The sequence below is a fragment of the Anabrus simplex genome, chromosome 3, assembly GCF_040414725.1.
Source record: "Anabrus simplex isolate iqAnaSimp1 chromosome 3, ASM4041472v1, whole genome shotgun sequence".
Lineage (NCBI taxonomy): Eukaryota > Metazoa > Arthropoda > Insecta > Orthoptera > Tettigoniidae > Anabrus > Anabrus simplex.
This window is the reverse complement of record NC_090267.1, coordinates 296,832,815-296,844,929: the sequence shown is the minus strand read 5'-3', so window position 1 is coordinate 296,844,929 and position 12,115 is coordinate 296,832,815. Positions and strand designations below refer to the sequence as shown.

The 12,115-nt window shown below is 38.0% G+C and overlaps 1 protein-coding gene across 2 annotated transcripts in view; it reads left to right on the top strand.

Moving 5' to 3' along the window:
• The window catches only part of Ctps (CTP synthase), a 140,134-nt gene extending 137,975 nt beyond the window's left edge, over positions 1-2,159 (top strand). For both annotated transcript variants that reach the window (XM_067143110.2, XM_067143109.2), the window contains one exon: positions 1,856-2,159. In XM_067143110.2, the coding sequence (XP_066999211.1) occupies positions 1,856-1,935 (80 nt within the window). In that variant the 3' untranslated portion in view covers positions 1,936-2,159. The remainder of the gene's footprint in view (positions 1-1,855) is intronic.
• Positions 2,160-12,115: the final 9,956 nt, after the last annotated feature.

Sequence of the window (12,115 nt, the reverse complement as noted above, 5' to 3'; positions counted from 1 at the left end):
TATCTTCAACGTTACTGGGGTAGCAACATTTTCTTGACTGGTCTCTTTACCATTGTACTCAGTTCATTTAATCTGTGCTGAGTTCTGGGTTCACTGACAAATGCTCATGTCAACTCTCTAAACTCTTAGTGTAATAATGCACATTAATGTTGATGCATAGTTTTCACCCATTATTGCTTGTGTGGTATTCTTATGTTAAAATTGTTGAGCACCTGAGGCGAGTTGTATTGCTACTTGGAACTTGGCTTTTCTTGCATAAATGATGCACTGAGCTCTCAGAAGTAATCCCATTCTGCTACAGCTCCAGAAATAATCCCATTCTGCTACAGCTCCATCTTTCATTATTAAGTGCACTATATCCAAGCTTTTAAGGCATAGTTTCTCCGTTATTGCCAGGAAATGTAGTTGCAGTATTGAACTGCTTTCATATGAAACTTGTCTCTATTGTAGTTATTGTAAGTTTAGGTCAATGCTTTCTTAGCCTGTAATTGTAGACATCATACTAAGCTTTTGGGTTTTTACCGCGTCAAGAAAACAAGGTGAAATTCTTTATGTTTCGCAGAGAACTTTGCTCCGTGAAAGTCACGTTCAAAGGTAATTGTTACAACAATGTAAAAATTCATAGAGCCCTGCATCTCAGAGTGTCAACTAAGGAAAACTCACAGAATGAAGAAGTGAAGGGAACTGCATACCTGCCTTACATTCACAACATCACAGATCTAATTGCCAAGGTCCTCCGCAAGCACAATATAAAAACATTGTTTGGCACTGTCACTAAAATTGCTCACTATTTAGGTAAAGCCAAAGACAAATTGTCCCCACTATTACACCCTGGGGTGTAAAAACTTCCCTCTACTTGCAGCATGGTATACATTGACCAAACATGCTGGTCCATTGGTACTCCCGTCAATAAACACAAACGAAATATCCGTCTCAACCAGCCAGACAAGTTAGCAATAGCGGAGCGCGCCCTATTAACAGGTCATGATGTCGTGTTCCAAAATGTTCAAGCTCTTACCCACACTAAGCACTACAGGTCTGGGATCATGGTTCTACTTTACTAGTAGGAAGCTGATGAAGTACATAAAAATCCTAACAATTTCAACAGGGACACTGGCTATCAATTAAGAAATACGTGGTTGCCAGCCATTAAGGATTTACATAGGTGGTTCTCTTCCATGACCTTTCACTATTGTTATTTATTTTCCAAATTCATACATTCCTCATCACCAGATGGTTCATTCCAGGCTGTGTTAAGTGTCATATCTTCATAATGTGTGTAAACCTGTTATGCACCCCCCCACTTCCCCTCTCCACCCGACTAGCACTCATTATCCTCTGTCTGTTTCTACATACTTTCTCTCCATTCTTCAAATCTGTGAGTCATTCATGTACTTTATTCTGTGAGTCTTTCATGTACTTTATTTTATTATTTTTATTTCCCTACCACATTTGTCCCTGATTCGTCTGATGACCTTGGCGTTAATTCACACACACATATGATGTAACAGGAAACATCTTAATTGGAGCTTAGATGGTGTTGTCTGCTCCCGCTTGGAATGCTAGCTTACAGTGAGCCATCTGGTGATGAATTAGAGTACCATTTACTACAGACGAATGGTAAAGCATTTTTAAATTCAAACCTTCATTTTTGGAAAAGTCTTCCTCATGAACAGTGAAGATTTTCTTCTGAAGGTGCAGAGCAAAGTTCTCTGCAAAATGTAAAGAATTTCAGCTTATTTTCTTGACATGCCAAAAGCCCAAAAGCTTATTATGATGTCTGCATTATTGTAAGTTGTCTGCCATAAGAATGTAAACTAATCCTATGTTCCTATCCTTTCTTTTTCTTTTGCAGATGAGGATGAACCTATCATACAGTTCCAGGAGAAACTAAATCTATGTGATGGCAGTGTAGGCAGCTCAGAAGTCCTATGAGGATGATCACTACTGTACATTAGCGACTCATACGTTCCATACCATTCATTTTATTGCCTCCTGCTGTTACTTTGCAGTCTTGCTCTGACTTAAGATGCTAATATCTTCCAATTTTCATTCCTCCAAGTTGAAATGAGTGAAGAATATGTTCCAAAATGTTCCAAAGAAATGTAACAACAGTCTGATCTGACTCGACAGGAACAAAATAAAGAGCACAAATTTAACTTGGTTATTAATTTACATCTTTTTTGTTATTTGGGTATTCATGAACATTCACAAGAAGAGTACTTGTGCTCCATATAGGTTGGAAGCTGTTCTTCTCAATCTGTTGCTAAATATATTCATATGTTTATTAACCCTAGAACTGGCAATGGTAATTGTTGTTGTGGCAAGCATATTTGGCAACTTTTATTTGTCTAAATAAAATACAAAATATCCGCAAGATATGAAATAAATCTACGAAGTTTTATACATCTACGCAAAGCTATTAAACTGAGCATTATCATGGTGACACGAAATTGCATAAATGTTTTGACCAGAAAAATGTATACCGTATTTCCCGGCATAATCATCGCCTTACAAGTCGTTACTTTCATTTTTGATCCGTATTGAAAATAGCAATCGCACTTAATTTACAAAAGGTATACATTTACTATTCAACCTATTCAATACATACAGTACCACATTATGTGGTTAATTAGACATAACCGATGTGAATATTATGACAAAAATCGGACTTTAAACATTTAATTGCATAATTGTCGCATGTCCAAATTTTGTTCACCAATCTGGTTAAAAGGTGAATGGAACTGCAATGTAAGTTGCACATTAATGCGCAATTTAAATACGTGTATGGTTTATGGGCAATCTGGCAACACAGTCAGATTTGTGAGATGTTGCACAACGTATAAATGAATAATACCGGTATATGTACGATGCTTGGCTTACTGTTAGGCTATCAGCAGTTTGACAACGTGGTCGCGAGACAGTGTACAATTTATTCACCACCTACATATTATGAGTTCTCATTTGAAATATGTAAGGCTGTAAGTTATCGCTTATGGCAACGTCGCCAGGAAATACCGGAACCAACACATACTTGTCTTCTAGTAGACAAGAGGTCTGATAGAATTCTGTGTTATTACAACCACCCGGCGCAACAGTCGCGAAGGACCTTGGCCTAGCAAGCGACCGCTGCTCAGCCGAAGGCCTGCAGATTATGAGGTGTCGTATGGTCAGCACGACGAATCCTCATGGCCGTTATTCTTGGCTCTCTAGACCGGGGCTGCCATCTCACCGTCAGATAGCTCCTCAATTGTAATCACGTAGGTTGAGTGGACCTCGAACCAGCCCTCAGATACAGGTAAAATTCCCTGACCCAGCCGTGAATTGAACCCGGGGCCTCCGTGTAAGAGGCAGGCACGCTACCCCTACACCATGGGGCTGGCTCCTGTGTTATTGCGCACAAAGTGAAATCCAAGACGATAACGCAGATTTCCACAGAATTATTCAGCTCACGGTCAGCCAAATTATTTACGATGTCTCAGTTGTCATCGCTAGACGCTTATCTTACTACTACGTCGTAAGTGTCCGGGCATGGGATGAAAACTTTTACCCAAGCAGTCAAGATAATTATTATCAAATGGTATTAAAGTTTTATTTTATAAACTCGTCAGTAATGTAATGTAAAATCATCAATAACTGGGAAGAAATATTAAGCTAATTACCGTATGTTTAAAAGAAATTGAAAAATGAATGTATGTTACTGACGTCTCGGAACACGGTCAACTACAGTAGATCTACACGGCACCAGCTAGAGAGATGTATGAAGATGTCTGTGCTTCGGTTTGCGAGCTTTGCGCAAGCGCACTAGTGTGTCGCAACCAGCGAGCTCAACTGATAACAAATTGCTGCATGCTTCCTTGCTGCCTAACAGTATTGGCTGCCCTGGAATGGACAGATCACAAATGCATTTATTTGTTTGTGACTGACGTGATTTCTGTAGACATGTGTGCATGAGAATTTAAGTTTTTAATTTGTGTTTGGGGTGTTTGTAGAAATAATTTGTTTTAATAGTCAACAACTACGGAAAGTCATTTATATTGCAAAACATTAACGTGTGAAGCATTTATAAGCGATTATGCGTAAATATAGAAATTATTCTGCGTAATACAAATACTGGTTTTAAAAATTCTTTGTATAATGGTCGCACTCTACTATTTTTTCGAAAATTTTGGTATAAAAAGTGTGACGATTTTGTCAGGAAATACGGTAGTCTGTTCAAAAAGTGTAATTCTTGAATTCAAAATAATAATACAATTTTCAGTCGTATGTACACAAAACTGGAACACATTAAAAACAAACTGAGATATGCAGATCGTCAATAATGTATCTGTAATGCAGTAGCTACAGTTACATCAATCAGAGATATTTATTCTTGAAAATATTAGGGAAAATATATTGGCATGCAATCATTTGGAAGCACGCCCTTAGACCACGTTGTTATGAAGGTTACCTTATGGGAGATTCATCATCACATCCACTTTCAGATATCTGATCAGAAGAAATAGCTGATAAACATTCCAAATCCAGAGGTGCCAACTACTACAGATTATCAGTAATTATTACGGACTTCACATCGTGATTACGGCATTGCGGTCAAAGGGGGGAAATTATTACAGAAAAGTATTATCAGAAAAAGATTGTCTATGGGGGGAAAGAAAGGAACAAGGAAAATGTTCAATCCATTCAAACATTTCTGCTCAACCCTCCTCATTTCATTGCTTCGGAGTTGACAGCGATACTTATTCGATCGTCACTTTTTTTGCTGCCCATAAGCGTTGTGTAATTCATTGTGAATTATGCAGCTCTACTATGCTCTTCTCCACTATAAAACCTTAAGTAATATTGTATTTCCAGTATTAAGTATACCTGACAGCAAATCTTCCTCAGAAAGAATTTTCTGTGTTGATAGGAAGAATCAGAAAGAACTGAGGTCTATATTAAGTATATCTACGTCAGAATTGCTTATGGTTCAGAAGATGAAAATCTACATTGAAAAGCAGTTGTTGGGTGCGAAACAAGCTACAAAGAATTTCTTTTGTCACTGAATTAACAGATGGTGTATAAATGTTATTGTGTAATATTGTATACTTTAGATTTCTGTCGGTAAGGGCAGAGGGGGTGTCATTATCCAGAAGGAAGGAGCATGCTTTGGACTTGACTTGAAAATTTTGTGAGGGTTGGAGAGTGATTACCGATAACCCACTTCAAAGGTTGGCACCTCTAGAAATCTGACTCTGAATCTGTCAGTTCATTTTCAATAACCTCAAAGTCAGATCTGTCCCTTTCATCTTCCAACAAATTTTGCACTACTTCATTACCAATTTTCCATAATGAAGTGATGTCATATTTAGGCACACACTGTATTAAAAATGTATATAATAAAGCAAATAACAATATACAGAACATACAAAAGTAAATAACTTCCCCAAACAGAAAAGTACGAAATAAAATGAAGTAGAATAGCAAAGCAGAGCCCGTGAAGGTTTGTTTATAAACACTTCAGAAATGGCGATCAAACAGATCGTCGGAAAACTGAACTCACGGCTGTTGTCAGCATCAGGAACAACAAGAAGTAGACTGTCGTGGCATCTGTTGAAGGAATTAGGAAATTACGAAAAGAAATACGAACATATCACATATTTGACAGTGCCACTACAGCAGGGACCAAAGTATTGAATATTCGACAGTTGCCAGTTCTAAGGTTAATACGTTTCATTGCTTATGTTACAAAATTTGTTTAACACATTGGAGACGGCCATATTTGAATGTGCTACCCTTCAGAAATCGCAGAATTTTTAATGGTTTTTGAAATTTTTTCAGTGCTAGGATAAGCCATGAATATAACAACTTTTGGAATATTTAGAAAGATCGCACTTTCTTCTACACAAATGAGTTTTAATTATTATAATAGTGCAACGATTTTTAAATATAAATTTATGAAGATAATAAGTTTTACAAATGAAAAATAATCTAATGCAGCTATGGATGCCAGTTCAGTTATTATTTCGAAATCTGTCTAATATTGTGGACACATCTACTGAAACACACTAATATAGATTCTAACCTAATTGCTCAATTGGCACCGGTATCCTTGTTTACAACCAGGAGTTTTCTTTCCCACTGTTCATTGTTTGACGACAGGGTTGCATAGAGTTGCTGTAGGTTGCCATCTGTACACAGGAAACACCCACATTTTTAGGAAACTGAATAAAACAGTATTACAGAACCCACTTCAGGAAGCAGTATAACCATGTTACACTTCACACCAATTGGAAATTTATGAAGATGATAAGTTTTACAAATGAAAAATAATCTAACGCAGCTATTATCTACATTTACTTGCCTGAAGCACCAGAATCATCATATTTACTTAGTGTGTAATTGTTATCCTTGTACTCATTTTCAGAACTCGTGTCTTCCGTAAGGACATACATTATGGATTCGTCGTCAAAATTTCGTAAACTTGAATTGGACATGCTAAATATTCACAACAATTACACAATCAAGCCTGCCTCTCAAACACACGCTCTTCCTGTCTGCGTGTTCCGTATATACTCTCCCGCCCATTTCACAGCCGAGAGTCAACGATCTCGCAGCCCCAGGTTATGTACGAATGTGGCCATCTTACCAATGCCTTGAAAGAAGAGCTCCCGACTTACGTTCATAACTAGTACATGTTATGAATATAGAAGCATTCAACAGTATCTTAGTGAAGTCACAGCTTGCTGAAACGGCAGCTACTATATTTTAGCTATAGTGAAATTGTGCCCGTAAATCCTCCGAGCTCCGTCAGCAGCAGTGAAATAGCACGCCCGCAGTTTCTACGAGCAGCGTCTCCAATGTGTTAATGCCACAAGAACATCAACTTGTTAGTGTCCTCTATGTTGTTGTTCTCCCTTTCTTCCTTCCCACCAACCATAGTAAATGAGCATATTATAGCACAGATTGTTGATGACAGGTGGGTTTCTGTTTTACATCCTTGGAAATTTTTTTCCACGGTGTCCTGTTTCATTCTAAGGGTAATACAGTGAAACCTCGTTAGTGCGTTCCTCATTAACATGTTTTCCCGCTTAGCACATCGTAAATTCGAAGTCCCGATTCTCATCATATTAAATCTATATAAAAATACCTCACTTATTGTGTCATAAATTTCCGTTATTACTGCTTAATACGATCACATTTTTTGTAGCCCTGAAAATGTTATTTGTCATCCCTTGTGAAAGGAACGTGATTTCCAACTTGAGTAAGAGCCCTCGGTACAGTTGCATGATAACGGGAAAAGGCCTTGATTTCCTAAACAAGGTTTCAGTGTAATAGGAATTTCATTTCAATTTACTAATATCGTAAACTCTTCATGTTAAATAGTCTACTTGCTTATTCACATCATTAATTGAGATTTAGTTTTTACTCACACCGGGGTGAACATTTCCAAACTGATAGATGTGTTTTCATTTCGGTGACATGTTTATTTATTAATCTCACAGAGGAGGGGCATAACAAGGGTGGCCCCGGGTGCCAGGTTGGAGGTGCGGTGGGGGAGGCTAACGTGGATAGATACCTTTTTTTACTGTATATTTTCATAAAAAAATGAGAAACTTGTTTAGTAAACTACAAAAACTAAAAGCTATAAAAATTTAAAGGCAGAATGTGTGAAGTGTTGCATGAGTATAAGTTTGATGTGAGTGAATAAGGGAAGATGGAGAAGGCAGTAAACTGTGCGTAAAGGTATTTTAACATAACTAATGCTATAGCGCAAGAAGTCCATCTGTGGACCCGGAAAATATACAAACAGGGGCAAAGTTTGCAAGCCATTGATAGCATGAAAAGTTTATTTCGTTTCCTCAATGGAACTCAAGTGGAAACCAGTCTCAGTTTCCTCAAATGAAAGGGGTGCTAGCAAACTAAAGACAATAAAAAATGACAAATTGTATCTTTGAGTGATATATTTCCTGTAGAAATCGGGATTGGCCGGTAATGTATGACTATTAATGTTGTGGGATGTTTTCCTGCAATGAGGACTTGGGTTACCTAGTGTTTTGTATTTACATGTGTGATTTCAGAGGGAGATACGATTTTGTCTTTTCAATTGCTTATTTGAGCGGCTGCACTAGGGATACCATTAATTTGACTGTCTAAGTCTAAATGTGGATATTTATCAATTTGACAGAAATAATTTCTAGTTTGAGAGTTAATGTGGTGAGTATTAAGGTAAAAGGTTGATGGATTTGCGAGGTATTTTGGGTTGTTATTTTGATTAGAGTAGAGCAATAAACGCATCTGGAAAAAAAAAAGTCTGAAAAAAATACTGGTAGAATGTTTAACCTAAGAGTGGTCGCTATTAGAGATTTTCTCTCACATTATTTTGTATTGTGCGTTTACTTCTCAGTGATGCAAGGGAGGTGACTGTTCTTCTAGCTGAGTTGATAACTGTCATGAGTAAGGCGATTCATATTTGAAGGGTAAGCACCCCCTCCTCTAGCCAGAATATTCATATGAGTTCGTGCGCCCTGTATGAAAGGTTCTCTCATCACGTGACCAGTAGTGTTGGTATTATGTTGAAGTCGAAAGAGAAACTTTCTCTTGTTGTAGGTGTTAGTATTTGACTTAAGTCATGCGCAAAACGTTCTCCATTTGCAGTAATAACAATGTTATTGATTTTACGTCCCAATAACTACTTTTTACGGTTTTTGCAGATGCCACACGAGTTCATTTATGTGCTGGTCTATCTGCGGCTGACATATCTGAGCACCTTCAAATACCACCGGACTGAGCCAGGATCGAACCTGCCAACTTGGGCTCGGAGAGCCAGCGCCTTAATCGCCTTAGCCATTTAATCCAGCACTCTTGTGAATATTATCTACTGACATGTGACTGAACTAATGGCTAATTTTCATTGAGTAGTAATTTATTTCTGTAATATACGACTAATCATTTCATTTTTTAAAATCTAAAATGTATAACCCAGACTTTACGTCTCATTTCAGTCGTTCATTTCACTCTCACGCCCCACAAAATTGTGGAAGATATATGTAGTTTAAACGAAGTTTAATATGAGAGACAGTCTCACGTGCGACTACTCGTGTTACAATTTGGCTAGCGACCAATCATGGGTTAACGTTTCCCCAGTGGAATCAGAAGAATATCTTCTTCACTAGCTGTTATTTTACATTGTAGGTGTCACTTGTTTTTGAAGACATTAGAGGCAGTCAAAAATGTGTGCTATTCTACATTCAAGTAAGCAGCAGTGGAATTTAGGTTAATTCAGGATGAGGCTGAATGGCATCATTGGGTACGTGAAGCGTTAGCTTTTCAAATGTCTTGTAAATTGAGATGATTATTTTCCTTCACTTGTATATTTCAACAACCATTGAATTCTGTTGAATCATGGGATACTTTTAATTCTCCTCTTAATTAATAAAGATTACCTATATCTTTACAACCAGCAGACTGACTCCGTCAGCAAACTGAACCATCAACTGACTCCCCATGACATCAGTAAGATGACAAAAATACAAGGCTTTTCTCTTTCAACTTTTGGATTGGAATTAATCTTTCGTGGTTTCAGATACTGATTATGACTCTATTGTTCAGAAAGCTGATGATGGACAAAGATTATGAAATTATTCACGCTATGCAAAAAAACAACACGAATAAAAGTAACGCATACTTTACAGATGGTACTGGCAAGACATTCGTGTAACAATGTCTCATAAAACAAATGCGCCGATTTGGGTTTAGAAGCGATATCTTGGCATGGACTGGAATTGCTGCCAAAGGCCGTATGGTATACATTATATTTAAGTTGCTGCTGAAATTACATGAAGCTTCTGTCTCATCTTTAAAAATGAGCAGTAACGCTATAACTCCTCCATGAGCAGGAAATTTTATAATTATGCGTTGCACAGTGGAGGGGTGCACCTGTTGTTCCGACATTGTGAGCGTTACTGACGAAACGGCGGGATATATATTAACAGCACGCTCCTCCCACTGATTTGGGTTTAGAAGTGATATCGTGGCATGAACTGGAATTGCTGCCAGAGGCTGTATGGTATACTTCACAATGATGGATCTCGGTTGTCCTGGTTTCCCTTTCCCAACCCTATGTGACCTATCTTATGTCCTGCAGACTGAGGTTGACTCCTGTCTCTTGCCAAATTAATGACTGTGTCGTCTGCGTTTTCTCATTCGGACTTGGGCACCCCGAACACTCGAAGCACTGCCGCCTTGAGTATTGCTCCAGCTCATCTGTCTTCTCGTGCAACCAGGTCTCCAGGTTCTCGATGTGAGAGTCTTTCTCACCTAATGCTCCCTTCAGTCACTTTTGTATTGAAGTCTATAGTTTCCTTCAGTTTCTCTACTACTCCCTTGGTTACCTGTTCCAGAATTATGTTGGCTAGACTGCTCAGCGTGTCCTTGTCGCTGTGCGCTTCCTGCACAGCCTGCTGTACCCAAGGTCTTCATGGGAACTTGCTTATCTTTGGGAGACATAATATTTATCCATTTCCTAGGAAATGGCTGCTGAGAACACTTCATTAACACTTGTATTAACGCACCATAGTTTACGAAGCACTTCGAACATGTTTTTCTTTTCACACTTCGATAATACACCTGCTTACTTCACTTCTTCCTTGAGCCTTACTTTTGCGTGACTATTCATTATCCGCTATCTTGTAAATTTTTGATGATAATAATAAATAAAATCATGAGTAAAAATATATAAATAAAATTACTCAAAAACTTAATAAAATTAATAAGCATAATTAACCGAAATGTCCGTAGTATGGGCGCCAGAGTTTACTAGAATGGATCCCTCGAATTTAGATAAGAGCATGATAAACTTTATATCCCAGGGCGTGTACATAATGCTGCGTACTGGTACATCTGCTGCAGGCCTTACCTAACCTCCAGAAAACAACTAATTAGGTAGGAACTGCACCTAGGTTCATCAATAACACTGATTCTAAAATAGCTAACTATATTCTGAACAAATTCCGTGCATGAACACCTCATCAACATACAACATTATCCATATAATACACACACAAAATATTGCTGGATGACTCCATATTTACAACAACAACAACAACAATGAAAACAGTGGGAAAACGAAAGCGAGAACTAACTACCATTTGTAGATAGTCCGATGAACAATGTACATGTATGAAGATAAATACCCTTCACTGTCTCTATATCAATTCGACTTACCGATTCTCATAATCGGCAGTTATCACATCACACAGATACTGTACCTTGTACTACTGTGTTCACATATTTTAACACTTGTTGTAAAGATATATACACACGTCTGTCGATCCTCAGCATAAATTATGGAAAGTCTGAGATAGCTTTCACCAACATATAATGTTAGGCCACCACAAGTGCTACAATACTTAATGCGCAAGCACTCTCCACAATCAGCCACTTTTCACGAACATAACAAGACTATGCTCCACGAACGTTTGACGTCCAGTCCATTGCAGCCGTGTCACTCCAGTACTGTGTATCAGCAGTACTTCTCGTACAGTGCGTCAGTTGTAGTTCTCTTATACAGTGTCACTGGTTGTAGTTGTAGTAGTTACATTACAATGTCACCGGTTGCCGCCGTATGATCAACCTTTATAGACATCAACATCCCCCTCCTCTCAGATGATACGTCTGGATTGGTGCTTGCCCGCCAATCATGAGTGATCTCTACTGGTCAGTACCATGCCCTGAACTCATACTAGGTTCCAAGACAATAACAAACACTCGGGTTTATTAAATGACTCACCGAACTTCCCTAGTACAACAACATCAACAAACACATCTCATCAGACACTGGGATATTTACATTACTCATGGAATATCCCGACACAAGTACATCACAACAAACGCTGGGGTAGCCACATGACTCAACCAAATTACCAGAGTTATTAAAGCAATGTTTTCCCACTCCTGCAAAACAAATTACTCATACCTACATATGTGGATATCTTCCAGCTTACCAATATAAATGGCAAAATATACAAATGAAATACTGATAATAATAATGATAATAATAAATCGAATACTGACAATAATATCTCTTAACTTCTACATATAATTTGGGGGTGTGATATATGTACTATCACATAAC